The following is a 27175-nucleotide window of genomic DNA, read 5'->3' on the forward strand; positions in this document are numbered from 1 at the left end:
TTTTCAATCAATTACTCTCTTCATATTACAGTCAGCCCCCATATCTGTGGGAGGTCTATTTCAGATCCCCCGTACCCCGGATGCCAAAAACTGCAGGACCTCAAGTTCCGCTGCATGTCATGCAGCAGCCGCACTGATATAGCTGCATGCCCACACTGCCATTAGGGACAATGGGGCTGGACCATCGGTGGATGCTCAAATCTGCAGATGGCAAGTCCGCAGTAGGGGTGGGTGGACTGTACTTACAAGTGTCCTACTAATATAATAACTTTTAGAAGACTAACTACTGGTAAAGAAGGACAGCCTGAAGGAACTTGGAATGTTTAGAGAAAAGAAGATTGACGCAAGAGAACATGTTGACAGTTTTATGTTTTCAAAAGAGTGACAGCAATGGGAAGGGCTGTTTATCTTACTCCCTAAAAATAGGGCTCCATGCAGTGATTAAGTGTGCTTTTCCAACTATGATTACTAAGACTTATATTAGAAAACCTGTGAAGTGGCCTTGGCTATGAAGCAATGTAACATGTCATAGGTCTGAACAGACAGGCCAAAATAAAGCTGCTTCGGGTCACTTTGGAAGTATGCTATTTAAATGACACAGGCATCTTAAGAGTCCAGAAGTTGTGCCAAAGCTGCGCTTCTGTCCTTAGGACTGGAGCGTGGCTTTAGCGTGGCTTCCAGCCTCCAGCATAATTTAAACAGCATACCTCCAAAGTGACCTGAAGCAGCTTTATTTTGGCCTGTCTGTTCGGGCCCATAAAAGACTTATTGTAGGTCAAAACTGAAAGGCGTGGCAAATTGTAGCCCAAAACTGCTACATCATTTGCAAGGATCCTAGAATAATGCTTTTCTGAATGGATTCGTTTTAGGGTAGTCTTAAGCTACTTTTTCCACTTTACCTATCTGTTATTGCTTATAAAGTTCCACAGAGATATTTCATGATATATACTTTTACTTGGGGGTGATGAATTAAATACCTATATTGGGGTGCAGCTGTAGTTAATTTACGGAACATTTGCTTTGTATGTGTTGGATCCTAGATTCTGTTCCTTCAGTGTCCATTTAAAAAGAATTTGCATATGTGGTTGGAGACATCTGTCTGAGGCCTTGTAAGTTGGCTGTTGGTCAGATTTAATAAAACTGGGCTAGCTAGACCAATGCTCTGATTTATTGTAAGAGCAACTGCCAGAGTTTTGGGGAAAATATTTCTTTTTTACTGTAGCTCCTAGAATTCCTGCTGGGGAATTCGAGGAGTTGTAGTCCAAAAAAGTAACTTTCCCAAGCTTTGGCATCTTCACATATGCTGTAGTTAGATAGGACTGGGTCTTGTTTCATTAAATCTATTTAAGAATATTTGCAACAGAGCCCTGAGTAAAAGACAGCAGAGGCCAGTTTCAGATTGTTTTTGGTCTAGCTCTAGGTCCTGAAGAGAGACAAAGGCCAGCAAGATGATGTGGGAAATGAAAAGTTTGTTTGACTTAGGTATTTTTGGCACTTAGGCCTAGTTGGCACTTTTGTTGTTGCGTGCCTTCAAGTCATTTCTGACCTATGGCAACCCTAAGGTGAACCTATCACAGGGGTTTCTTGGCAAGGTTCGTTCAGAAGAGGTTTGCCATTGCCTTCCCCTGAGGCTGAGAGAGTGTGACTTGCCCAAGGTCACCCAGTGGGTTTCCATGGCAAAGCCAGGATTCAAACCTTGGTCTCCAAAATGCTAGTCCAACGCTCAAACCATGATGCCACTCTGGCTCTCGAGTTGGCACTTTAGTGTTAGCCATTTTTTTTCTTGCTAAGCAATAAAAAATACAGATATGCTATTATGTAAAGTAGCCATCTCAGCCTATTGGTTCAGAGGTTTAGAGCAACACTGTTCCTCCATGGAGATTTCTCACTGAATAACTGTCAAGGTACAGAGAAGCTGCCAGGGAGAGCTGGACCTTCATCTCAGCTGGTAGATGATATTCTAGTGTAATCTAGATGTTATTGTGGTTTTATGCTTGTAATCCTGCTTCGATCCATTGGGAGAGCGGGAAATAGAAATAAAATTTATTATTATTATTATTATTATTATTATTATTATATGTGTGCTCTACTACTTTGTTTTTCTTTCTTTATTAAAGCCGTTTTAAAACTACCCTTCATCCTTGCCAGGGGAATGTACCAATCTATTTGAATTGTAAAATATAATTTAAACAATAAAACTCCAAAACATGTTGTCAAAAAGAAAGAGTGAAAGAAAGAAAATGAACCAATGGAATCAAACCCAACCCTAGGTTAAATCAGCCCATTAAAATGCCCTAGGAAACAAAAAGGTTTTAGCTGGTGCTGAAACAACAGCAGTATTGCTGCTGTTGAAATGGTCATGAGTAATGTGTTCCATAGATGGATCCTCACAATTGAGAAGGGTTTCTCTTTTATTGGCACATAGTTTATCTGAAATAATTGGACAAAAGCCTACCCTGATAATCTTATGTCACAGACATGCTGGTGAAAGGAGAGATTCATACAGATATTTAGGAACAGAAACTTACCATATATACTTGTCTATAAGTCTAAAAAATTATGCTCCAAAATCGACCCCACAGTCCCACGTTGACCTATGTATGGGTCAGTGTGGTAATGTGGTAGCAGGTCTTTCAGATTTCCCCATGGGATGGGAAGATAGTTCTTTTTCTCTTGCGCCAAGCAGAAAGAGTCCTGAGTGATTAATTGCACTTAAAGAACAGAGACCCTCTCCCACCCATGCTTGCCGTCGCTGTCTGAGTGAAGGCTGAAATCAAAGTTGAAACTAACAGGCCCAATTAGAGCCTCTCTTGCTGTATGTACACATACACATACTGAAGGATCCTCCAAGTTTTACCCTCAAGTCATGGAAAAATCCATAATTTTGGCCCCAAAACCTGACCTCGATTTATATATGAGGTCGATTTATAGTTGAGTAAATACAGTAAATGAACTCACAGACCCATCTGAAATAACGGTTAAAGTGTTCTATTGGGATTTGGCTCCACTGAACCATGAAATTATTTAGATGACTAAATCAGTCACATTCTCTCAGTCTAACCAATCACACTCTTTCACAGAATTTTGTGAAGATAAGGTAGGGAGGAGGAGATTCACATATTTTGACCTAATTGGTGGAAATTAGGATTTAAATGTCACTAATGGATTTAAATGTCACTAATAATAAAAATAATAATAATAATAAAACTTTTATTTCTATCCCGCTTTTTGTCGAGGCAATCAAAGCAGTGTACAAAGATTAAAATACTTCAATATATACATAATATCTCCCCCTCTTAAAAAGGATTAATCAGTATAAGGGTAAAATTCAACAATTAAAACCAAAACAATAACCAATACCGATACCCGATAACCATTAAATTAATAATTAATCTCCATCATAGAAAGAAAGTAGCATAAAGAAAAAGTTATTGTTGAGACAGTGCTGGGATAAATGAGTGCTATTATATTTTTTCTTTTAAGGCCTACAGTTGGCCCTCCTTATCCATGGATTCTGTATCCATGGATTAAACCATCCATGTCTTGAAAATATTTTAAAAAAATCTCCAAAAAACTAAACCTTGATTTTGCCATTTTATATAAGGGGCACCATTTTACTATCGAATTGTATCTAATGGAAATTGAGCATCCACTAATTTTGGTATCTATGGGGTTCCTGAAACCAAACCCCAGCGGATACCAAGGGCCCTTGATATCAGTTGATCTTAATGTTTTTTGAGCCATGGTTCCCTTTGAGAATCTAATGAAAGCTAAAGAATCCCTTTTCAGAAAAGTTCACTTACACACTTTTTAAAGAATAACACAAAGGGAATGAAAGAAATGTCTTTTGGAGGTTGCTTCACACAGTTCATACACACTCTGAATCTGCAGGGTGTCCATGGACCACAGGTTAAGAACACCCATCTAAATGAAAGCTAATGCAGTAAAACACTTTTATATGAATTTGTGTGTTTTAGCTGGCCTAGGTCATGTCAGAGCATTGTTTCAACCTTTCCCAACCTGGAACTTTCTATAACCTCCCAGCCAGAAAGTTGGGGAAGGGTGCAATATCTAGTAATATCCTTTGACAGTCCATTACCATGTTTCATATAAGAGCTTTGTAACCACATTGTTGCAACTAAATGGGGAAATATACACTAGTTAGTTGTAAGGCAGATGCTGCAGTTGCAGCTAAAAAATTACTAGTATACCATCTTTTTTTTTTAAAAAAAACATATCAACAAAGTTTTAGTTATTGTGCTAAGTGGAAATGGTAATTTTTAAAATCACTTTAATGTTTTTATATACAGGTACTTGTAGCATCAAGTATAAGTAAGTTCACAAGTATAGTTCAACATGGTATGGACACAGGCCAAAAATAAATAATGTCAACCATTAACCATTTACAATAATTAACTGATTTCTTTGTTGATAGTTCACCAGCTTGCTTGGCCCTTTGCTTGCCTGTCAGCTTCAAAATTGGTAACTGAATGCTTTTCTTGCTACTTGGCAAACTGCTGCAGCTTTTATGAAGAAGAAAATAACTGCTCTGGGTTATATTGGTTTTGTGGCATTTTCTTTTCAATAAAAAGGGATATATGTTTCATACTGGAAGGTATTATTTCCAGGGAGCTTAGAAAAATACCTGTTTATAAAGTTTTGTCAAACAGAAGTATAATTCATTTACAGTTATTGTATTTGATGTGTCAAAAGAGAATTGTTGTAATTTTAATAACTTCTACCCTTTACCAAAAAATTAAAAGATATTCATTCAGTGTAAAGCCAAAGGAAAAATATTAGTGTTTGTGATTAAAGTACTCTTGGTTCTTGTGGTTTCTGCTGTATAATTTCCCACAAGTTATTTTAATTTGAAAAGCTGCTTTCATTCCATAAATGAAATGGGGAAAAAAAGGAATTATCTACCTTTTCAGACTTTATTGGCTTTGTAAACAGTCATATGGAAAAGTACAGTGATGAAACATATTATCACCCTCTGTAGAAAAGAATCAGATATATATTGTAAAAATGAAATGGTGCTCACACATTTGTTTTGAGCTACAGAGAAATGAAAACAGTCACTTTCTGTGACTACACCATAGAATATTTTTATTGTGGTATCTGTTATCCAAATAACCCCAAAATTTGAATGGAAGTTTATGTTGGAATTCAAATTATATATTACAAATTGTTTTGAAAGAAGAGATGCAGATGCCCAAGAATACTGATAACATTCCTGATCTGCATATGAAGAATTGACTAAAATTATCTAGTAATTATTTCAGCATATAAAATGTTGATTCACACCGATTGTGGCTATTTTCCATTTTACTGTCATCCTTATGATCATAAGTGTTTCTGTGTCTCATGGCAGTTTGACCTTTCCCTCCTGTTTTCACATCCAGGTAATTTATCCTTGCATCGACTTCAGTTTCTGTTGGTCCCTAAAATGTGTTGCCCCAGCCTGTACTATGTGTATGCTGTTGTTGATGACAGTTCTCTAAATGCCTGTAGAGGCATTTTTGGTGTACCCTAAAGTTGCTGTCTCTGGACAGAACCATCTTGCTATTGCTTTTCTAGGAAAGTTGTTTCTCAGGAGGGGAGCATTCAAGTTAACAAGGCATGGGCATTGTGCATTAGAATCTGCATATCACAGCAGGCATTTGGACCACGAGCCACTCTGTCTGCTTGATTTGTTGATAGTTGCACTTGCTGGCTAGCAATCTACCTTTTCAGCTTTCTTTTGAAGACACTCTTCAGCTTTCACTTATGCTTTTGAAGTAGAGGTTTATGAAAAAATTCACAGACGTCCCTGCTCCTGTTGAAAACACTGTGTAATTGACTCTGGGCGTGTTATACCAGTCCTCACTAACACAAAAGTCTGCAATAAGAGGATGAAACTTCCTTTTATTTTTGACTATCTGTTCTTGATATTTCAAATGTTTTACAGCACGTAGAACATGACGAGGGCAAGCCATATTTATATTGCTCATTGCTGCTACAAATTTACAAGCAGAACTGTTGTAGGATCATATTATATATTCCACACAAGAAGCAAGTGCTGCCAGGATACCTGCTTTGCCTCAGGGGCTCATGACATTAATTTTACTACCATGGCAAAAGGAACAGTATTACAGGGCTGTTGATCCCAGAAGAATAAAACTGGTTAATATCAAACCTGAAAAATCTGATTCTGGATATTTCCAGTAGGCTGTCTTATGTGATTTTTGTAATAATGACAGCAAAAAACATGAACTGTGAATTCATGCATATTTGTTACTTGCATTTGTAACTATGTATTCTTTAATAGCAACCATTTATCCTACTTCCACCCCAAATCTGGCTACTGTGTTAGGCTTCTTTCCTGGGGCAAATGATTTCCAGAGGTTGTGGGTGGGGATGTGTCTCAGTACCACAGAGCAGGAGAAGAATTAAACCCCACTTCATATGTGGAGCCATCCCAATCTGATATTTAAATAATACATGCATGAAAATGTGATTATGCATTTAATGCAGCATGTAATTTTAGTCCTTAAGAGAGAATATTGCAGGGAATTAGAATATTTGTGCAGGAGGACATTATACTAGGGAAATGGGAAATGACCCCTGGGAGGGGTCCACATTTCAAGAAATGCATATGTGTCCTTTTGTGCTGATCATGTTTCTGGGAGTGTAGAGGATGATGGAAGATTCAGTTATGGAAGATTCAGCCATTGGGAACATAGAGAGATGAGTTGTTATAAGCATGTTACGTACACAGTGGTTTGTTTGCTAGCATCAAGGCTGTAGGTTATTTTTCTTTTCTGTTCTTTGTACCCCACCTCTCTCCCAAGATGAGACAGCTGACAGTATAAGTTAAAACAGAATACAGGTTTTTAAAAAGCATAATGTATTTTAAAATTTTTTTTGAATAAACATGTATTACAAATGTTAACAAAATAATAATAATAATAATAATAATAATAATAATAATAATAATAATTTTTATTTATATTTTTCCCGCCTCTCCCGACGGATCGAGGCAGGATTACTGTCAATGTCTAATTCAACAGTACATAGCAATTCTAATTACAGTTATTTAAAATCAGCTTATAAAAAACAAAGTATTATCTAAAAACATACAGCATATATATCACAGTTTACATCCTGAGGTAGATTTCTATTTGAGAGTGGTTTCCTTTATAGAGAGTCAGGAGGGTATGCTTGTCGGAAGAGATGAGTTTTCAATGCCTTCTTAAAGGTGTCCAAAGTAGGAATGAGTCGAATCTCTTCCGGGAGATTATTCCAATGTGTAGGGACCATGGCCGTAAACGCTCTTTGGTGAGTAGTTGTTAATCTCACTTTGGGATGTTCAAGTAGGAGCTTGCCAGTTGTTCTGAGAGTACAGGGTGGATTGTGTAGGGAGAGGCGTTCCCTCAAGTAACTCGGGCCCAAGCCATGTAGGGCTTTAAAGGTGATAACCAACACTTTGTATTGGGCTCGGAAGCTGATTGGCAGCCAGTGTAAAGATTTTAATACAGGTGTTATGTGGTCTGACCTTGAGGTCCCAGTGACCACTCTGGCTGCTGCATTTTGAACTAGTTGGAGCTTCCGAACTATCCTATTAGTTCTTTAAAATACAAAGGTAACCCCATGTAGAGCGCGTTACAGAAATCTAAGCGAGAGGTTACCAGTGCATGTACTACAGTTTCAAGGTCCTTTCGGTCCAGACAGGGACGCAGTTGGCTTATCAGCCGAAGCTGGTACCAAGCACTCCTGGCCATCGCATCCACTTGAGATGATAACAGTATAGATGAATCCAGGAGTACTCCCAAGCTGTGAACTTTGTCCTTTAGGGGGAGTGTGACCCCGTCCAGGACTGGGTGACAAATCCCGTCCAGGACTGGATGACAAAAGGGAGTATCCCACAGCCACCAAGAAGGCTTTGTCATGTGTCTTTACTAGACATGCCTATGATGGTGGAAGGTCCCAAGAGAAAGCCAATTCTCCAAGGATCTTAGTCTTTCAGATAACAACAACAATAATATTTTTTATTTATATTTCCCGTCTCTCCCAAGGATCTAAGTGGGATTACATCATTAAAGTAATACAATACAAGTACAAAAAGACAATCTATAAAATACTAATACTGAATTACAACATTCCTATTAGTTCTTTAAAATATCCAATCATCAAATTATCATACAGTCATAATCAGGGGTGGAGCATTTACCATAATCTCTTATATGGAATCAGGTGGATAAGCCTGCCAGAAGAGATCTGTCTTAAGTGCCTTCTTAAAGGCATCTAAGGTGGTAAAAAGACGGATCTCTTCCGGTAGACTATTCCATAGTTTAGGGGCCATGGCAGTGAATGCTCTATGGGAAGTTGTGGTTAATCTAGTGTTATAATATTCCAATAAATTCTTCCCGGTTGTTCTGAGTGTGCAGGGTGGGTTATGTAGGGAGAGGCATTCCTGCAAGTAACTCAGACCCAAGCCATTTTAATGCTGTTTTTTTAAAAAAAAGCAATACTGTTAACTGTAGAAGATAGCCTGGGCCCAAGCCATACAGGACTTCATGTGCCATAACCACACTTTGAATTGCACCCAGAAATGAATTGGTAGCCAGTGAAGCTGTTTCAGTAGGGTAGTTGTATCTTCCCTGTAACCAGTCCTGTCAGCAGTCTGGACACAGCATTTTGGATCTGCTGCAGTTCTGAACAGTTTCCAAAGGCAGCTCCATGTTGTTGCTGCAGGGTCTCCTTCCCCGACGCCAAGGTCTCTGAGGGAACTCTGGGAAGGCGTTTTAAAGGGTCATCCACCCACAGGTGCCCAGGTAGTCACCTCTGCTGCTGGGCTGCTGTTGTTGCTGCAGGCAGCTCCATGTACAGTGTGTTACAATGATCCAGACAGGATATTATTGAGGCATGTGTCACTTTGGCCAAATCTGACATCTCCGGGAAGTGGTGTAGCTGGTACACTAGGTTTAGCTATGCAAGTGTAGTTAGGTGGATAGTGTGATGGTGTGGTTTGTGACTTTATATCAGACCTACATAACATAAGGCCTGTGGGCCACATGTGGCCTCTGGAAACATTTTGTAAAGCCCACAGAGGTGTGGAACAGCAGAGGGAGGAGAGGTCTGTTGAGTAATAACAACAAAAGTTAACAATTTCACTTGTGGCAATGTTGGTGGAGCCAGCTGCCAGCTCCATAGGGTGAGGAGAAGAGAGGAGAGGCTGAGAGAGTGGGTCAAGAAAGGGGGAGAGGAAGAAGGTTGAGGGGCTTTCTTCCCCCACCCCACTCCTCTCCTTCAGGACCCTCCCTGGTGGTTGAGACCACCAAGCTTTCTGCCCCAAGAGGCGTCAGATCCATGCTGGGTCCTAAAAGCAGCATTTTGTTGGTCATTGCGTCCAAGTTGACTTTGACTTATGGCAATCCTATGCATTGTTTTAAAGTGCCTTCCAAATCATTTCCGATTTATGGCTACCCTATCATGGGATTTTCTTGGCAAGATTACGTTCAGAGTGGGCTTTCCTTGTCTTCCTCTGAGGCTAAGACACTGTGATTAGCCAAGGTCATCCAGTGGTCCAAGAGGGGACTCAAACCCTGGTCTCCAACTTTAAATCTTTATATCTTTAAAACTCTGCCTTGCCTAATGGAGCTTTGTTGTTGTTGTTGTTTTGTGCCTTCAAGTTGTTTGACTTATGACAACTCTCAGAGGGCACCACCTCATCCCCCCATGTCCTCCAAGTCCCAGGGACTCAGAGGCCACCACCTCACACACCTTCATGTCCTCCAAATTTTGTAAGGTGGCTACCAAGCAGGGCTCGGAAGGCAGCACCCCCCACCCCCCACCTATGTGCAGCCCAAAGAAATCAACCTATTTTAAATTTGGCCCCTGATTACTGCTAAGTTGTGCAGGTCTGCTTTATATGGTAGTTCCAATAGCATTCTCAGGCCCTGGAATGATTGATGCCATTGAGGTTGATGATTAGATATTCTTGGGAAGGGCTTGGGGACTTCATTTTCCAGGTGAACCTTGCCTAAACAACATCTTGTCTTAAACTTCGGTGTGTTCCTGTATCATTTGGTGGGTCTTTGTTCCTGATGTCTAGCTTGTTCATTGGTTGTGTCCCATGTTTTGCCCGTGAGAGTTGTCTTGCTGCTCAGTACTGGCTTCTGACTTCATTTTTCATCTCCCATTCCTAGGCTAGCTGCTGATGCATAAAATTGAAAAACCTGAGGCAAATGAGGAATAAAAAGAGTCTGAAGCTGTTGCATAAAATCTTGATACTGTGTTGCTTTAAAAATGTGGCCGATAACTACAAGCTGTAACTTAGAATTGTATTAAAGTTGGAAAATAGCCCATGATACTTTTTTTTCTTAAAGCTCTGGATAGCCACATGTTTTCAGAAATGTTAATTTAAAATTAATATTTTTGATTGCAGTTTATTGGCGTTTCTTTATTTGTTTTAATTTGCTGCCTCATGTTCATGTCACCAAGCTGATACTGTGGGACTGTGTTTCCCTTTTCTATACAATCTTGTGAGACAATGAAAACTATGTTAATCTCTTGTCTTTGTCCTTGGTACCATGTTGAGATTTAGTTTGTAATCATTTTATGGACATTGTTTATATCTTCAAGATACAGTAGCTCCTCACAGAAAGTTTCTAATATGCATATTTAGTATTCTGCTGTTACATAGTTTATTGTGTCTTTTAACAATGTGCTATTCAGAACAGCATGTACAGATGGTGAATAAATATCACCATTATTAGCAGAGCATAGTGGTACCATTGTGTACCTTGTAAAGAAAAACTGTGAAATTTGCAATTAAAATTCAAAATCCTTAATTCAGAATGAAATGAATTTTTTGGATAATTCATGCTCGGGATGGCATGTGGAGCAAACCACGTGAGGGTTTTATCCCGTGTGCCAATCGGCCAGGCAGGAATCCAAATTCAAAGTTCTTTTCAGTTATATTCATTAAGATTCCCCTTTTCTCCTTCAGTTTTTTTATTACTTACCCTGCCAGTCGGTGGGGAAAAACCCTTCTTGGTATTTAGAAAAATAAGCAGGGAAAATGGCCAAAAAGGAGAAAAGACAACAGAAAATGAGAAAGTAAAGAATAAGAAATGTTCTGTTTTTTGTTGTTTACCTTTTTTTACTTTACAAAATACATTTCCTTTGAGGTATTCCCAGTTTCACACAAACGAAGACCAAAAAAGCAAGACTTCTGCAAACCAATCTCATTCTATAAATAGCTGGGTCACATTTTTGATTTTTGCCCTTCTCCTTCCCCAACCCAAGGTTTTTACTTCATTTGAAGTTTTGAGCATACTTCAGTGAGCCGAAAGCCACCATGTTCAGTCAGATGTGCAAAGTTATATTTTAACTATCACATACATTTCAGGATATTATATGTTGGGAAATGTTTTCATGCCCTCTCAAAAATTTAATGGCATAGTGCGTGGGCAAAATATGTTATTATTCCTGTTATAAACATTCACCAACATACCTAAAGGTATTATCACATATTATAAATGTGATGTTTTAAATTTCTTAACATGTAAAGACTAAACTTAGCACTTCAAAATTCATGAACAGGCCTCCTGCTTTTATGCATTTATTTTACAAAGAACAAAGCTACTCACCCACTCAACTGTTTCAGGAACATAGCATTGGTGGAGGGCAGCTAAGTTTAATTTTTACCACTTTAGGGTTTTCTTGATTTAAGAATGCTTCCAATTCTGCTATTAGCAACTTTGGGTTATTGAATCACCCATTTTCAAGCAAGGGTTAAACAATACATATACTAGAAACAGTTATCAGATTTCCCTTTTTTAAAAAAAGTGTCCTTTAAAAACTTCCCAGCTGGTGAACATTGAATTCACAGGGGACTTATCTACACGATTAGAATTCTCCTCATACTATTATAATATAATGTGATCTGGCCACACATGATTTGGAGGAGTTTGGGCTTTTTGTGAGGGGGAGGGGGCTCCACCAACTCAGCTGAAAAAGGCTTTATGGTTTTTACTGGAGTATCCTAAACATGTGGCCAACTGTCTGCTTCAAATGGATGCAGATGGCCATGCATTTTTGGAAGAAGAAAGATGTGAATTTGCACCAGAAATGGAAGACAAACATCACTGTGAATGTGCAAAAATCTACAGCAGTTCACATAATACAGTACACTTACATTTAGACCAGCCCCAGCTTTCTCACAGGGTTCAGGATGCTCATATGCCAGTGTGTACTGTCAACATAATTGTTGAGGCTCACATCTATCATCAGAAGGGCCTGAAAGGACCTTATAAGATGTTCTCCTCAACTATTGAGCATGGAGCAATTTGCCATAACTGCTGGGAAACATCATTATACGGTTGGTTTGATTAAAAACGTAATTCTTTGACCATCAGTAGACCCTGAATGTGAATGTGTTCTCAGTGATCACTTGTTGTTGGAACACTGCTCTTCTGGATCTTTTTGCTGCTAATCTTTACATGGGTGGGTTACCTTTAAGAAGCCTTTCTATGTGTTCTCAGGAATCTTGTTTACCATACTTTAGGAGAAAGAACAACAGTCATGACTTTCAGTCTTTTCCTTTCTAAGTAGCTGATAAAATAAAATTTCTGACACCACACAGAAGATCTTTCACAGGTGACAGAAGGGAAAGCAGTGTTGTCTTGTGGCTGTTGAAGTAGCTGTTGGAGTTCTTTAAGAAGGCCTTCACCTGAACATTCACTGGCTTTATACAGAATTCATGGGGTTCATGGCATAATTAGCTTACTTGCTGTCCACCGCTATGATCTTTGGAATAGCGGTATATAAATAAAACAAATTATTATTATTATTATTATTATTATTATTATTATTTCCCAGCTATCTTGCATCAAACACATATTTCAAGATTCTTCTTCCATATGTACATTCCTGTTGTGGAGTCTGCTGTTGATTTTGGTAGCATTCATTGCACTTCCCTTTGAGTCTTTGGAAGGTGTTTGTGTTGAGTTTATATTTGCCTAGTAATAAGGGGAGATAATTAGCCTTCTATGAGCTACAACTTCTTAAGCTTTGAACTTCATGCCTAAGATCAACATCACCTTTTATAAATTTTAAGAGTTTGTTCCTCCAAGCTTCTGTTCCAAGCTCATGCCCCAAAGAAAAGATTATGGCATGAGAGTCCAGAGGGCTTTAAAAGTGTATATCAGGAGAAGCAAGAGGCCTAGGCATTCAGAATATTCTTTATACTGTATTCTAATTGAGAATATTCCCAAGGCAGTAATTTGGGTCTCATGAATTTTTGCAAAATGTCTGCCTTTGATATGTCAGCATATTTAGAAAGCATGTAGAAGAAACTGTGAACATGAGTTTGCAGAGTCTGGCCATTTACTTATCATCCTGTGAATTATTGTAGTAGATCCTTTTCCTGTCACAGATCCAGCTACTAAACAAGAAAGGAAAATTGGAACTTTTTATGTAGTGGCTGGGAAATCAGGAAAATTTACCCTGATTATGGTCAGAGAGAATTTTGCAAAATAGCTTTTGCATAGTACCATAAGAATTTCTTCTTTGAGCTTTGTTTGTTTTTCATTCTGTTATGCTGCTTTATTGGTGATAGCTTCTTTTAAATTTATTAAATTTTTGATTTACAGCCTGAAACAGTATCTCAGTATTGGGAAAGTTGTGTACTATATTGGTCTTGCCTTCTGAAGTGAAGGATGAATTAATCCTTTGTGCTTACTAAAGAGAAAGAGAAGACATCTTATCTTTGCTGATTTCTCATCATATTGCAGAGCTCCGTGCTAAATCCTATATAATGGCAGAGGCTTTCCCAAATATCAGAAGCAGCCTTCTACTTCATATTCTGTGTAGATCCTCACCATGTTCAAAGCATGGAAAGTTCCATATTATCATAGTTCACTGTGTAGCTATATGTGTTCACATTATTTATATTTACCTCCACAATTCTATATTGTTTTGGTAGGGTTGTGAGGGAATGTGAACAATCTCAGGCTTTAATAATATCTTCTTTGGGGTCAAGCAACAATAACTTAAGTCAGCAGAATTAGCTTTCACCACTAAGTATTACCCTAACCAGGTATATGCTACAAAAAACACAGCTGTGATTATGTAAATGCTGTTATTTGTTCATGGATCTGGAGCAGAGTTTGAGCTCCAACTGGGATTTCAGTTCTTTGATGTTAATAAATACTAGAAGTCATTGGCAATAGGAAAGGGGAAAATGTGAATTCTGCAGGTTTAACTCTTGGCCTTTGACCCCATGATGAACCTTCAGCACTCCATTGCTTTTCATTTGTTTAAATTCTAAATTTATTTTATTTAAAATATTCATATCCCAGCTATCCTTTCATTGTTGTTTTTGAGACAAAAAAAAGAAAAGCTCAAGGTGGCTGACTAGTTAGCTAATAATGAAAGTAAAACCATGAAGCAAACATTGAAAACCATGAGTCCCAAAATAGATCTAATTTTAAATTTGCATTGGTTGGGAGTTGGATAAGCCAAACTTACACTATTAGATATAAGACTTGGAAGGATTCATTTTGTGCTTATTAAGGACTTTATTTCTTCTAGAGTAGCTTTTCAAAGTTCCATTATTATGCATAGTCCTGTGGCAGAGGAGAACAGTCTCTTAAGGTTATCAACTTCCCACTGGTATTGTGGTAACAGAGAAATATAGCTCTGACCACTAGATGCCTAAAATGTCTTATTTCCCCCTTTTCTAGTAATTAAGATGTCAAAGGCCCCATTCCTACTGGGCAAAAAAAGTGGCTTATATTGCTGCGATTCTGACTCAGATTTTTTTCCCGAGTCTTATTTGAATCTGCTCCCTCGTTCCCATTACGAAAGGGGGCAAACAGACTCATTTTTTTTTACCCATGTTCTCGTTCCCATTGAAATGTTCTCGTTGTAATTTGAAGTGGACTTTTTTGCTCCCTCTTCCCATTGCCCTTTTTTTAAAAAGCAGCTGTCAGTCAAATGCCTAAGCGCTTGACGTCACAACCAATCAATCGCTTAGGCGGTTTTCCCCTCTGGGAAAAGGGAGCCTCCATCCCCCCCAAGTTCCTTTGCCTCCCCGGCTCTCCTGTGTCTTCCCAGACTCCCTCTGAGAAAGGGAAAAGGGAGCCTCCATCCCCCCAAGTTCCTTTGCCTCCCTGACTCTCCTGTGTCTTCCCAGACTCCCTCTGGGAAAGGGAGCCTCCATTCCCCCAAGTCCCTTTGCCTCCCCCATTGCTCCCTGGGCTATTTGGGGGGCGTTCGAGCAGGCATGTAAAAAACAGAAAAAAGAATAGTTTAAAATGGTGTTCAGTAGGTCTCCTTACACGTCGATCTATGCATGTGGAGCAGGGGGGAGGTTGCAGGGGGGCATAATGTGTTTACCGTATTTGGAGGTCAATGTAGCAATTGGCTATGTTTGGACACCCAACAGAGCGCGTAAGCGATTGAAAGCTTAATTTAAAAAAAAAATTGTCTACACATGCGATCACCTTACCCTGCTTCCCACTCCACAGGGGAAAGGCTATGCGAACGGGAGAAAATGGTGCCGGTAATGCAGGAAAGAGAACAAGCGGGTGACACCCCCAGGCCAGCCCCTTGAGCACTGCTCCTCCCATCCCCAAGTTCCTGAATCAAACACCCTTGTCGTTCCCATTCATTTGCCCCGAATCGGGCTCAGGAGGCGCAGGAAAAACCTCTAAAAATGTGCACCCTTTTTAAACCGGTTTATCCACCACTGATTTGGGTTTTTGAAGGAAAAATCGAATACATGGGTATCAGATCTGAATTCCAATGGGAACGAAATCTGCGCAATGGGGATCGAATGCGCGCTCAAATGGGAACGATGCACCCATAATTCGATTCTTGATCCGCGTTATAAGCCAGTGGGAATGGAGCATAGGAGGACTTGTGTCTCAAATTTAAACTTCCTGTTGTACAAGTACTGAAACAGTTTTGATAATCTCTTGACTTAATGAGTCTATACCTACGTGTTTTTAAGTATCTTAAAGTCATTGTACTATTGACTGTTTTGATATAGTAACAAATCATTAAATTGCTTTTGTTTGGATATGAATGATGCCAACTAAAAAAAAAGTTAATGCAAGCCGCACTTCCCTGAGGATTTTTTTCTCATGGGAATGTGGTGTATCCCTAAAGAACTATATCCTAGATAATCTCAGGAACAGTAAGGACTGCTAAATGCTAGCTTTTTGTTCTCCATTGTTCCTCTTATCAGTTGTGTTCCTCTCATTCAAAATTGCAGACAGTTTTACTTAAGTTTGTTTTCTGCTGGCTCCTTTCTGACCACCTCCATGCTGAAGAGTTTATTGGAGCTAGATTAATGCATGCAAAAAACCACGTTCTTGTAGTTTGGTTTCTGATTCATGTCAAATGGTTTTATACTTCAAGAACATGATATAAGGGTCCCAGCACTTCCTTCTCCTTTAGTCCTTTCCCTGAAATGCATTCAGTGCCTTATATCTTCTAGCCTGAGGAAAGAAAACCTGATCACTTTCATGTTTACTACTCTAAGGGATTTGTTTTATGTTACAACATATACATTTTTTTGCATCAGCAGATGGTTCCAGTTAATTATTGTTGACCTTGTTCATTTTACATTTACACCTTTACAGCACAATTGGGCTGCATAGTTCACTCTCAGTAGGGATCTGTTTGTTCAATTTTTATTGCTGATAATTTAAACATGAGATTCTAAATCTAACCTTTTTGTTTCTATAGCAACTAAAGATGTGCTGATCCAGGACTGTCATTTTCTTTAACAGCTGGCATATTCTGTTCATAGTAATTTCAGTTTTAAAAAGAGTCCTCCCCAACCTGGCAAAATCCATGCATATTGCACTACAATTTCAATCATAACCAGCCAGCATGGCTTTGTGATGAGAGTTGTAATCATAGAACCATAGACTTCGAAGAGACCTCAGAGGCTGTCAAATTAATCCACAGGATCTGGAGGGCACTCTGTGTGTGTGTGTGTGTGTGTGTGCATGCATGCGCACGCATGCATACCTTTAAGTCACCTGTTGATTTCTGGTGACCCCATGAATTTTATAGGCTTTTCTTAGGCAAGGACTACTCAGGTGGTTTTGACAGTTCCTTCCTCTGAAATATAGTCTACAGCACCTGGTCTTTGTTTGCAGGCTCCCATGCAAGTGCTAACCAAGGCTGATCCTGCTTAACTTCCAAGATTAGATGGGATCTGGTACCTTTAGGGTACTTAAACCTCTGGAGGGCACTAGGTTAATAACAATGTTTGAACTGAAGTTGTTATTGTACACCTTATTTTGTCTTAGGTACAGAATGTTTGTTGTTTGTTACAGCAAGTGACATCAACATCATTTCTAATTTCAGCTGTACTCATTTTGTCTGCACATGCCTTTTAGCCTCTTGTTTCCAATGGACATAGTGTTTGTGATTTATTTATTTATTAAATTTATAACTCTATTACCTTGTAAAACTGGCAGTCAAGACAGCTATGCAAGTTAAAAGCCAAATATTGATTTTTAAAAATGTAATGTAAAAACACAATTAAAAACTTAATTTAAAAAAAATGGTCAGCACCCACCAATGAATCCCTTCCCAACGGGAGCCAACTAACTTCTGAAAAAAACATAAATAAAAATGTATGTTCCTGCTGAAAGAAGGACAGCAGAGAAAAGCCAACAAAGACAACTGCAATTTTGGGGAGTTTGCCAATGCAATGTGCTTGATGCCTACAAGATACAGGTAAATGGAATCTGTGATTATCCTAGTGCAGGTCCACAAGCCCTTAATTGCTGGTTTGCAGAGAAATTCCATGAAAAAGAGAAACAGTTGTAGCCAATGGGCACAAAATCATAGTCCTTGGTATATTCAGAAAAAAACTGCCAGCCTCCTACATCAGATAGGACAAGAAGCACTGCTCTAGCCCAAATAACAGTTGCAGCCAGCGAAGTAAACTCGGAAGACATGAACTATTTAGCAATTGTAATGAAAAAAGTGCCAGTTGGGTCATCTTTCTTGTATCCCTTTGCTCTCTGTCCTGCCCTGCTTTGCCCTCTTGGCCTGAAGTACTAAATGGATTTCAAAGAGACCTCAGTATGAATAAGTCTGGAGATAGACATAAATGAACTACTGTGGACACTTCTGATGGCAAGTTAATACTCAACATCTCTCTAGGGTGCATGCTTAAACATACAGCATCTTGTTGTTTTTACATTGTTTTGTGTTATAGTGCTTGCTCTTGTGTTATGGCAATCCTAAAGTGAATCTATCACAGGGTTTGCTTGGTAAGATTTGTCAGAATGGTTTTTCCTTTGAATTCGTCTGAGGCTGAGAGAGTGTGATTTGCCCAAGGTGGGTTTCTGTGGGAGAGCGTGAACTTGAACCCTGGTCTCTAGTCATAGTCAAGCGCTAAAACCACTGTACCATAGGTGTTTTTTCTTGTTTTGGATGAAGTTTGGTGTTTTACTGCATAGCTTTTATGCATAATTTGTAGGTTATTTTCCTCTCAGCATACAGCTTGTATAAGTGTGTGTGTGTGTGAATATTTACATATATTTTCAATAAGGAAAGAGGGCTAGGCTTTCATAATAGCTTCTTATAAGCTGTTATTTTACCGAAGTGCCAGTTCATAGTGACATATCTGTGATAAGTAAGCAAAACAAATACTTGCTTAGACCCAACTACATAAACTACAGATTGAGTATCCCTGATCTGAAAATCCAAAATCTGAAATAGTCCAAAATCCAAAACTTTTTTCATCAGTGGCTGAAACAGTGACATCTTTGCTTTTGAATAGTTCCATGTATACACACTACAAAATTATTTAAACATTGTATAAAATTACCTTCAGGTTATGTGTATAAGGTGTATATGAAACATAAATGAATTTTGTGTTTAGACTTTGGTTTCTCTCCCCTGTGTGTGTGTGTGTGTGTGTGTGTGTGTGTATGCAAATATTAAAAAAAAATCTGAAACACTTCTGGTCACAGGCATTTCAAATAAGGGATACTCAGCCAATATAAGGAATAGTGTTTTCACCATTCCATGAATAAATGAATAAGAATAAAGCAGCCCTTGGCTTTTTGGCAAATGATATCCTGTAAAATAATTGATTATTGATAATAACAATGATTGATAATAATGAGTTCTGGAATTCCCTGCCTTTGTTTTCAACACACACACACACACACCACATTAAGATAGCTTTGGGGAGTATTTCATGAACAAAAGAGCATTTTTTAATCTTAGTCTGTGGGAAATGGGAAAATGAACATTTAATCTAGTCTAATGCAGAGCAGAGAAGATGGTATACCCTGGAGCTACAATGACTACAAGGAAAGGAGGAAGTCAAGTAAATCCATAGACACCATCCACCCAAGTTTTTATAAGATGCAGCAAGACATTAAAGAAGACTAGCAAATTATAGCAAGGTGGTGCTGTTCTAGCGAAAATGGAGATTGGCATACAGCCCTTTCCTCTGACCCAAAGCTGACTCCATCAAAACTGGAGAATTTACACCCTCCTCTGATCTGGAGACACCAAAAAACTGAAGACTCAGGGCCAGGTCCTAAGATCTAATAGCACTAAATACATGTCCTGGGTATATAATTTTTATTTATTAGTTGTTGGGTTTTTTTTTGTATACTGTACCAAAATTTAAAGAAACTGGAAAAATTGTGGAGTTACTTGGAGTTTAAGCCTTTGTGCATACGTTAAAAAATTAAAGCCTTAATCCAGTCACTAGTTCAACTAGAATAGATCATTTGAATTCTCACTGTATCTATGCAGGTTGTGACTGGTAATTAGATTTAGGCCTAAGCTTTTTAGTTTTGTTGTATTTTAAGTTATGATTCAATTGAAATTCCAAGGACAGTATTAAAAATAAATCCATTTGCTTGCTGCCTTTCTGTCATACAAAACATATGTAAACATACAAAATGAATCACTAATCAAATATTCAGACCATTTTTTTCAGATTTTTCTTTAAAACATTCTTAATATTTTGAAAGGAAACTCTGTATATTTTTGTTTCTACAAAAGTACCATTGGTTCCATTGATGATGCACACTTCAGGTTTTACCTCTGCCTCCATTCCAGAGTACTTTCTGTAAGGAAATTATATTCTTTCAAGTAGAATACTAAATATCCCAGTTGTCTGTCTCGATTTATCAAGTAATCTGTTCTTCCTGTCAGGGGAACCATGAAAATTGCCTAAGCAAAACAGGTTGCCCCTATTTTGCATGAGTCAGAGTAAAAGTTCCACTGTGTGTGTGTGTGTATGTTTGTGTGTGTCTGAAAGATACAGAGACAGAAGGAAAGAGAGATTTCAGTGACAGGTCACTGAAATTTTGATACTTGATTCATACTTCAAAACAATATTCATAGCAGATCTATAGGTTTATCTGGATGTGCCAGGGTAATGTCATGAATGGATAAATGAACATGTTGAGCAGGGGTGATGAAAGTGCAGTCTCTGGGCTCTATGCAGAACTCCCAAGTCCCTGAACCCCAGCCCAGTTTAATTTTTTAGACTGTTCGTTGCATATTTTTGGAGCCCAGACGGTCCACACCTGAAGAAAACTGCTTGCTAATATGGTGGCTTCATGTCTAAACACTAACCCTCCCAACACCTTTTAGAACAGAAAATTGGCCCTAAATAGTGCCCAGGGGGAGGTAGTGAGGATCAAAACTGGCCCCTGGCCTGCACAATTGCCCACCTGTGCTATAGTGAAAGTGGAAAATAGCACTAAATGTAGCCAAAGTTTCAAGAGACTTTTATCAAAACAGTCAAAAGTGTATTCATTGGGGGTATGTGCAGAAGAGAATATCTAACATTGCTAAAATCCATCAACATTATTGCCACACTAAACTAGCAAGGAATGCTATTTCAGACTAATAGTAGTTACTGTCACTCTCAAAATGTCTTCCATATTGGGTACGGGGAGGTCTTAAGCAGGGCTTCTAGAAGCAAATTGAGCACAGTGGGTGCCTGCTGGAGCATTCCCCCTGAGGAGAAAACATCCAGAGGTAGAGATGGAGCAGCCATTGTGGCCAGAAAGAATGGGGAGAGCTACAGGCATCATGAAGAACATCAAATGAGAAACAAAAATCGGGATCCTCAGTCAACGAGTATAAAGATGTTGTCTTGACTTTAGAAAACCATGGAAGTATATTATTTGAAATATATTATTTAGAAGAACAAAAGTGGTTATGATCTAAGATCTCTGGTTATGATCTCTATAAACTTTTAATATAAACAGGAGACTTATTCTAATACTGCACCACGTGTTTGTGAGTTAAATATTTTTCCTTATTTTTCAGAAACCAGCAAATATTCTGGTAATGGGAGAAGGTCCTGAAAGAGGGAGAGTAAAAATAGGTAAGCATTTTGACATATGTGTTTGGAAAAGTAGCTGTAATAAATAGTAAGAGAAATAAAGTCCAATGGTGGATCAAATTCCCTGTGGTGGATCAAATTATTCCTTTGCCCCCAGCATACTAACCTACCTCATTCAGCAGGTTCTCCCAACCCTTGGGACAGCTTTGGGGGGGCCAAGTGGAGCAGACTAGGTAGATTTCTCTTCCTCCCCCTTTTTTATGGATCCAACCCCAGGTGTAAACTATTTAAAGACCAAAAACTGCTTAGATGCTTATGACGTTAATATATACATCCCTAACATTGTTGCAAAATGGTACAAGCCCTGAGGGCAAGGAACTGTCCAATTAAAAAGATTGTATGTACAGCGCTGTGTAAATTTACAGCGCTTTATAAAGAAAGGTTAATAATAATAATAATAATAATAATACAACTACAACATAGGGAAAAGGAAATGTCTCATGTTTCAGGAAATTAGCATCAACTTGGATCCTGTTCCTTATTTCACTGTTCCAGAATGGGGTGTTATTAAAATATTGTTGCATTGTGTCAATGTAACTTTATACCTACAATGCAGCTTGGAACACTAGTAGACATATTTAGATTTAAGTGTAAGAAGGGCAGATGTACATACAGATATACCTCACCTAATGAAGTAGATGCCTTCCTGGACATTACAGAAAGTTTGTTACCAGAGGTGGAAATAACATGGAAAGATCAGGGATTGGTTCTTACATCACCAAAAAAAGAAGAGCAGTTCAGCATATTTCAGCAAACTTTTTAATATACGTATAAAATGAAACAAGCAGGGCAGCTAAGTCTTACAGAAGTAAAGAAAAACATTTTGAACCTTTTAGAGACTACTTGCCTCCAGAGATGACATTTTCTTTCACTAGCCTCCATTATGGTAATCATTACTATTTTGGTGGTCATGTTTATAGAGCAGGCATAAAAAAGAGCTTCACTATCAAGGCTCTGTTAACAGAAGTACACCTGTATTAAGGCCATTATATGTCACACATGAAACATGTTCCATGTAATCATCATAAGAAACAGATGAGATAAACAGATGGGTGGTTACAGCCTGCAGAATTTTGATATTGACACCGGATACTTCCAGAAATGTGTGATGGTAATTCTACAAAATGTCAATAGGAAGAAATTGTTTAGAGAGGCCATGAAATGCAGATCAGGTCTAAAAAAGTAAGTGGCAACTGACATTTCTCATAAAAATAATGGTACATAATACTGTAAAGACTGGTGCAACTTTCCAGGTTTTGTTTCTGGACTGGGACCGTTAAAGGAACTAATAAATCAAACCAGATACATTTCTGGCCTCTTTCACGCCACACAGTTATAGCACTTTGATGCCATTTTAACTTTCATGGTTGCATCCTGCACAATCCTGGCATTCATATTTTGAAGAGTCATTTTAGTTCTCTGGAAAGGAATTTGAAATATCTCACAAAACTACAAATTTCAGGATTTCACAGGATGGAGCCATGGCAGTTAAGTTGATATCAAAGTGGCCGAGTCTGTTGAATTCTGAGCATCTTGTATCCTTTTTGTGGCTGTTCTGCAAACATCAGTATAAAAGATTGGCACCCCTCAAAAACATTTACTAATGTTGTGTGGCTTCAAGTCACATCCTGCTTATGGCAACTCTGAGGCAAACCTATCACAGGGTTTTCTTAGCAAGATTTGCTCCGAAGGCATTAGCCTCTGAGACTGAGAGAGTGTGACTTGCCCCAGGTAACTCAGTGCCCGTGGTTGAGCAGGGATTCTTAGGTCTTAAGGCCTTAGTCACCGTAAGTCAGAAATGGCTTGAAGGCCTAACAACAAGAAGTTAAATTTAATTAATTGCAAGAATACACACAAAAATAGATGTTCTTGTAATAACGTAAAGTATAGGTTATTTTTAAGTTAACAGTTTGTTGCCAGTCACAGCTGAAATGTAATTACAATACAGTAAAATATAGTAGTCATGATATAATTGATATTAAGCATTATAAAACTCATTTATTTCAATGAGAGATTTAAGCAAATCTTTATATCTGTACAGTTATATCTGTACATTATGACCTCAAAGTACTCAAGCAAATTATTAATGAGCAGGCTGAAGCAAAGCAAAATATAAAAGCAGGCAGGATAAAAACAAGAAGTTTAACACAAAAGTATGACCATAAAATTATTAATAAACATAATGCTAACATGTCATAGATACAGATAACAATAAAATACAAATGTACTTGTCAGGTACTAAACACAGAGTTGTACTTTGCAATGAACAAAGACCAGTATCTTTCTCATTTTGATAGTATTTTTATATTATTTTAATGTCATACTTTATCCTTATCTTTTAAATAACGTTATCTAGGGTGGTGTGGCAAGGAAACACTTTTTCCTGTTTTACACCAATCTGGACCATAGCACAAAATTTATTGTTGTTTAGTGCTTTTGGTGTATGGATAGTAAGATAAAGAATACCGAAGCTTTTTACTGTAATTCAATTAGCAAGTGCTTAAATTTACTATTCAGTAGTAGCAACTTATCAAAAATGGGGGAAAAGTCTAATTGCCATCATTTCCAAGCCTGCCATATTCATGAAGTCAAGGGTAATGGGTGCATAGGTAATAAATATATTTATACAAATCAGCCAACATGTTACAAAAGATTTTGAAGGCTTACATGTTTTCTAGAAGACTGTGCAATAATCCATATTAATTTCGGGTGATTGGTTGTATTAGTCTGTAACAAAAATGACTAAGAGCCCTCTGGTAACAGTGGGAGTATGCCACACCTAAATCTGATTTTGATTTGATTGATTTGGCATTTAGCCCTAATTGTATCCTGCATGTATTTGCTCATGGGATTTTTATCTTGCCCTTCCACTCCAACAAGAAGTGTTCAAGGCAGAAAATTGTAATCGTTTGCATCTTCTTGTTTTATTCATGTTTGTTCATACCTGCTGTTTCTCATACTACCTCATGCTTCTTGTATAGATATTCTAGCCTTCAAAATTCTTGAGCTGCTCTAAATCTTTAAAATAGAGTTCTTATAAGTATTAGTAATATGACTATCCATAACCACTACAGATGATCTTATTGGTGTCTTTTAGTTGTATCACCTTCTTTAAGGAACTCAGCACTATTTTAGTTTAATGCCAGGTGAAAATACTATTTGCCCAGATATTCTGATGCTGAGTCTATATTATGCTGAGTCTTAAAAACCTACATGTTCTAGCTGTACTGTTGATATTGCTGTGATTATTTGCTATATTAGCTTTTATCAGTTTAAGTACATTTATCTTTAATGATAAAGAATTACATATATGTTGTGGTATTAATATCAAATGGATTTTTGTATAATTTCTACTGTTAAGGCACATTTGGCATAATAAAAGATTAAAGGTAATGGTTTCCCCTTTGACAAGGTTGCCAAGTTGTGTCCAATTGTAGGGGGCAGTGCACATCTCCATTACTAAGCCAAAGAGCCAGCGTTGTCAAAGACAATTCAATTATCATGTGGCCAGCATGACTACACAGAATGCTGTTACCTTCCCACTAAAGTGGTACCACTTTTACATGCTTGTGAACTGCTAGGTTGGCAAAACCTGGGAGTAGTGTCAGGAGCTCACTCCATCACATAGTGCTTGGGTCTCAGACTGCTAACCTGCCAACCTTGTGATCACTAGAGTCAGTGTCTTAACTGCTGAGTCACTGCGTCCCCATATTTGCCATAATAAAGCTTTTCAAAATATGCCAGATGATGGCACTAATCTATCTGATCGATACTCAGATTGTAAGAGTGTCACATGATACATAGATTAGCTCTGTTTATGTTTTTCTGTCTGTTCTTTGCTCACACATTTCAACTGGTGCACAAGGAATCTTCTGTAGCACTTTGGCAGAGCCTGAATTAACAATCTGCTGTGAGCCTGTTCCAACTGAAGATACCAAGAAATAGGAGTTGGCAGCAGGAAAGGCCTGAAGTCATTAGATGCAGTTGAGAAACCAAGGAATAGTCAGGATGCATTCTGGGTGGTAATGCATTCTGTGTCACTAGCAATATTTACAATGTGAGTACTTGCATCCACGCACTGTCCTCTTAGGGATGGCTTTCAGAGTCTCAGCCAAAATGCACAGGAGTTTAAGGAAGGGCCTGTAAAGAGGTTATAGGATAAAGCATAAGGTTATTTGCAATGGTCTGTGGCAAACCCTTGAGCCCACTGAAATAAGTGGAGCAAGAAATATAGAGAATAATGATCATGTGCTATATTTTAGTTTGGATACATTTGCATTTGGTGTAATAAAATATTGTTTATATTTCAGCTGATATGGGTTTTGCAAGGTTATTCAATTCTCCACTTAAGCCTCTAGCAGATCTGGATCCAGTTGTGGTAACATTTTGGTACAGAGCCCCAGAACTGTTACTTGGTGCAAGGCACTACACAAAGGCCATTGGTAAGTTGGGCTTTTTACATATTTTTTATTTATTTTTATTTTATTATATTTTTGGCTATGGGAAGTCAGTGTTCTGTGCTTGACGTCATCTCTGTCATAAGGAAATTCCATAACTAAAGGGATAAGTACACATTAATTCTCATTAAGTCATTCATTGTGCTTTGTGCTGATCATTTGAAATTGTAAGATTACAAATGATAAGCATAAAGTTAAATAGTCAAAGAACTTTGAATCAGCACTGATGCATAGTTAGAGAATGAGGTACCTTTAATGGCCACTTGATAATAATTTCTTCTTTTAATCAATTTTGTCTCATTGAATGAGCTGCCGGACATTCCTCCAGAACCATTATATGCATCCGTTACATCACTGGTATGCATATGTCCCTTTTTGGACTCATGTTTTGGCTTCATGCAGGGCAGCCTTTAATATAACAGATGCTCAGCCTTCAAAGGTCTTGTGCTTCTATAATTTTACACTCAAATGCTGTTATCAAAAAATGTAAAAGTCCAAGTCCAAGAAAAAGAAAAGAAAAAGAAAACATGCTTCAGAGGGTTGGAATTGTTTCCCAACACAGTTCAACAGGTGCAAAAAAATTTTAACTGTAGGGGACTACAAGTCTGGATGGTGAAAAAAGCCTTTTTCAAATTTCATAAAGATCAGTGAGATTGGTAATTGTGTAGTAAACATATTCAATTCTGATTTTTTCCCTTGAGAAATACAAATTTAGAGATGCTTTTTTTAAAAAAAATAACAGAATGAACCAGAAGTAACTTTCACTTACCGTATATACTTGACTATAAGTCGAGAAATTTGTGCACAAAACTTGACCCAAAAAACACAAGGTAGACTTATTGACGGGTCAACAGGGGACAGCCAAGCTGAGGAGGAAAAAGAAAGGTGGAATTTTGCCCTCAACCCTCCCCTTCAGCTCAGCTGTCCACCATGGAGACAGCCGAGCTGAGGAGGAAGAGAAAGGGTGGAATTTTGCCCTTCAAACCTCCCCTTCAGCCTGGCTGTCTACTATGGGAACAGCCAAGCTGAGGAGGAGGAAAAAGGGTGGTATTTTGCCCCTCAAATCTCCTCTTCAGCCTGGCTGTCTTCCATAGGTACAGCCAAGCTGAGGAGGAGGAAGAAGGGTGGAATTTCTCCTCTCAAGCCTCCCTCTTCATGGGGACAGTTGAGCTGAGAAGGTAAAAGGGCATGCATGCACATGTCAAACATCTTTTGCAGCCCATCTGTCTTCTAAGCTCTACGCTCGACTTATGCATGGGTCATGGCAAAGTATATATTTTTGGCCCCAAAACCTGACGTCAGCTTATATATGAGGTAG

General features: G+C 38.3%; 1 protein-coding gene across 4 annotated transcripts in view; it reads left to right on the forward strand.

Moving 5' to 3' along the window:
* The window catches only part of CDK19 (cyclin dependent kinase 19), a 140794-nt gene that overhangs the window by 78474 nt on the left and 35145 nt on the right, over positions 1-27175 (forward strand). For all 4 annotated transcript variants that reach the window (XM_089530570.1, XM_089530569.1, XM_089530567.1 and 1 more), the window contains 2 exons: positions 21325-21382; positions 25711-25842. In XM_089530570.1, the coding sequence (XP_089386696.1) occupies positions 21325-21382; positions 25711-25842 (190 nt within the window). The remainder of the gene's footprint in view (positions 1-21324; positions 21383-25710; positions 25843-27175) is intronic.

Source organism: Sceloporus occidentalis, unplaced genomic scaffold, assembly GCF_023333645.1.
Source record: "Sceloporus occidentalis isolate IW3139 unplaced genomic scaffold, rSceOcc1.0.p SCAF_6, whole genome shotgun sequence".
Classification (NCBI taxonomy): domain Eukaryota; kingdom Metazoa; phylum Chordata; class Lepidosauria; order Squamata; family Phrynosomatidae; genus Sceloporus; species Sceloporus occidentalis.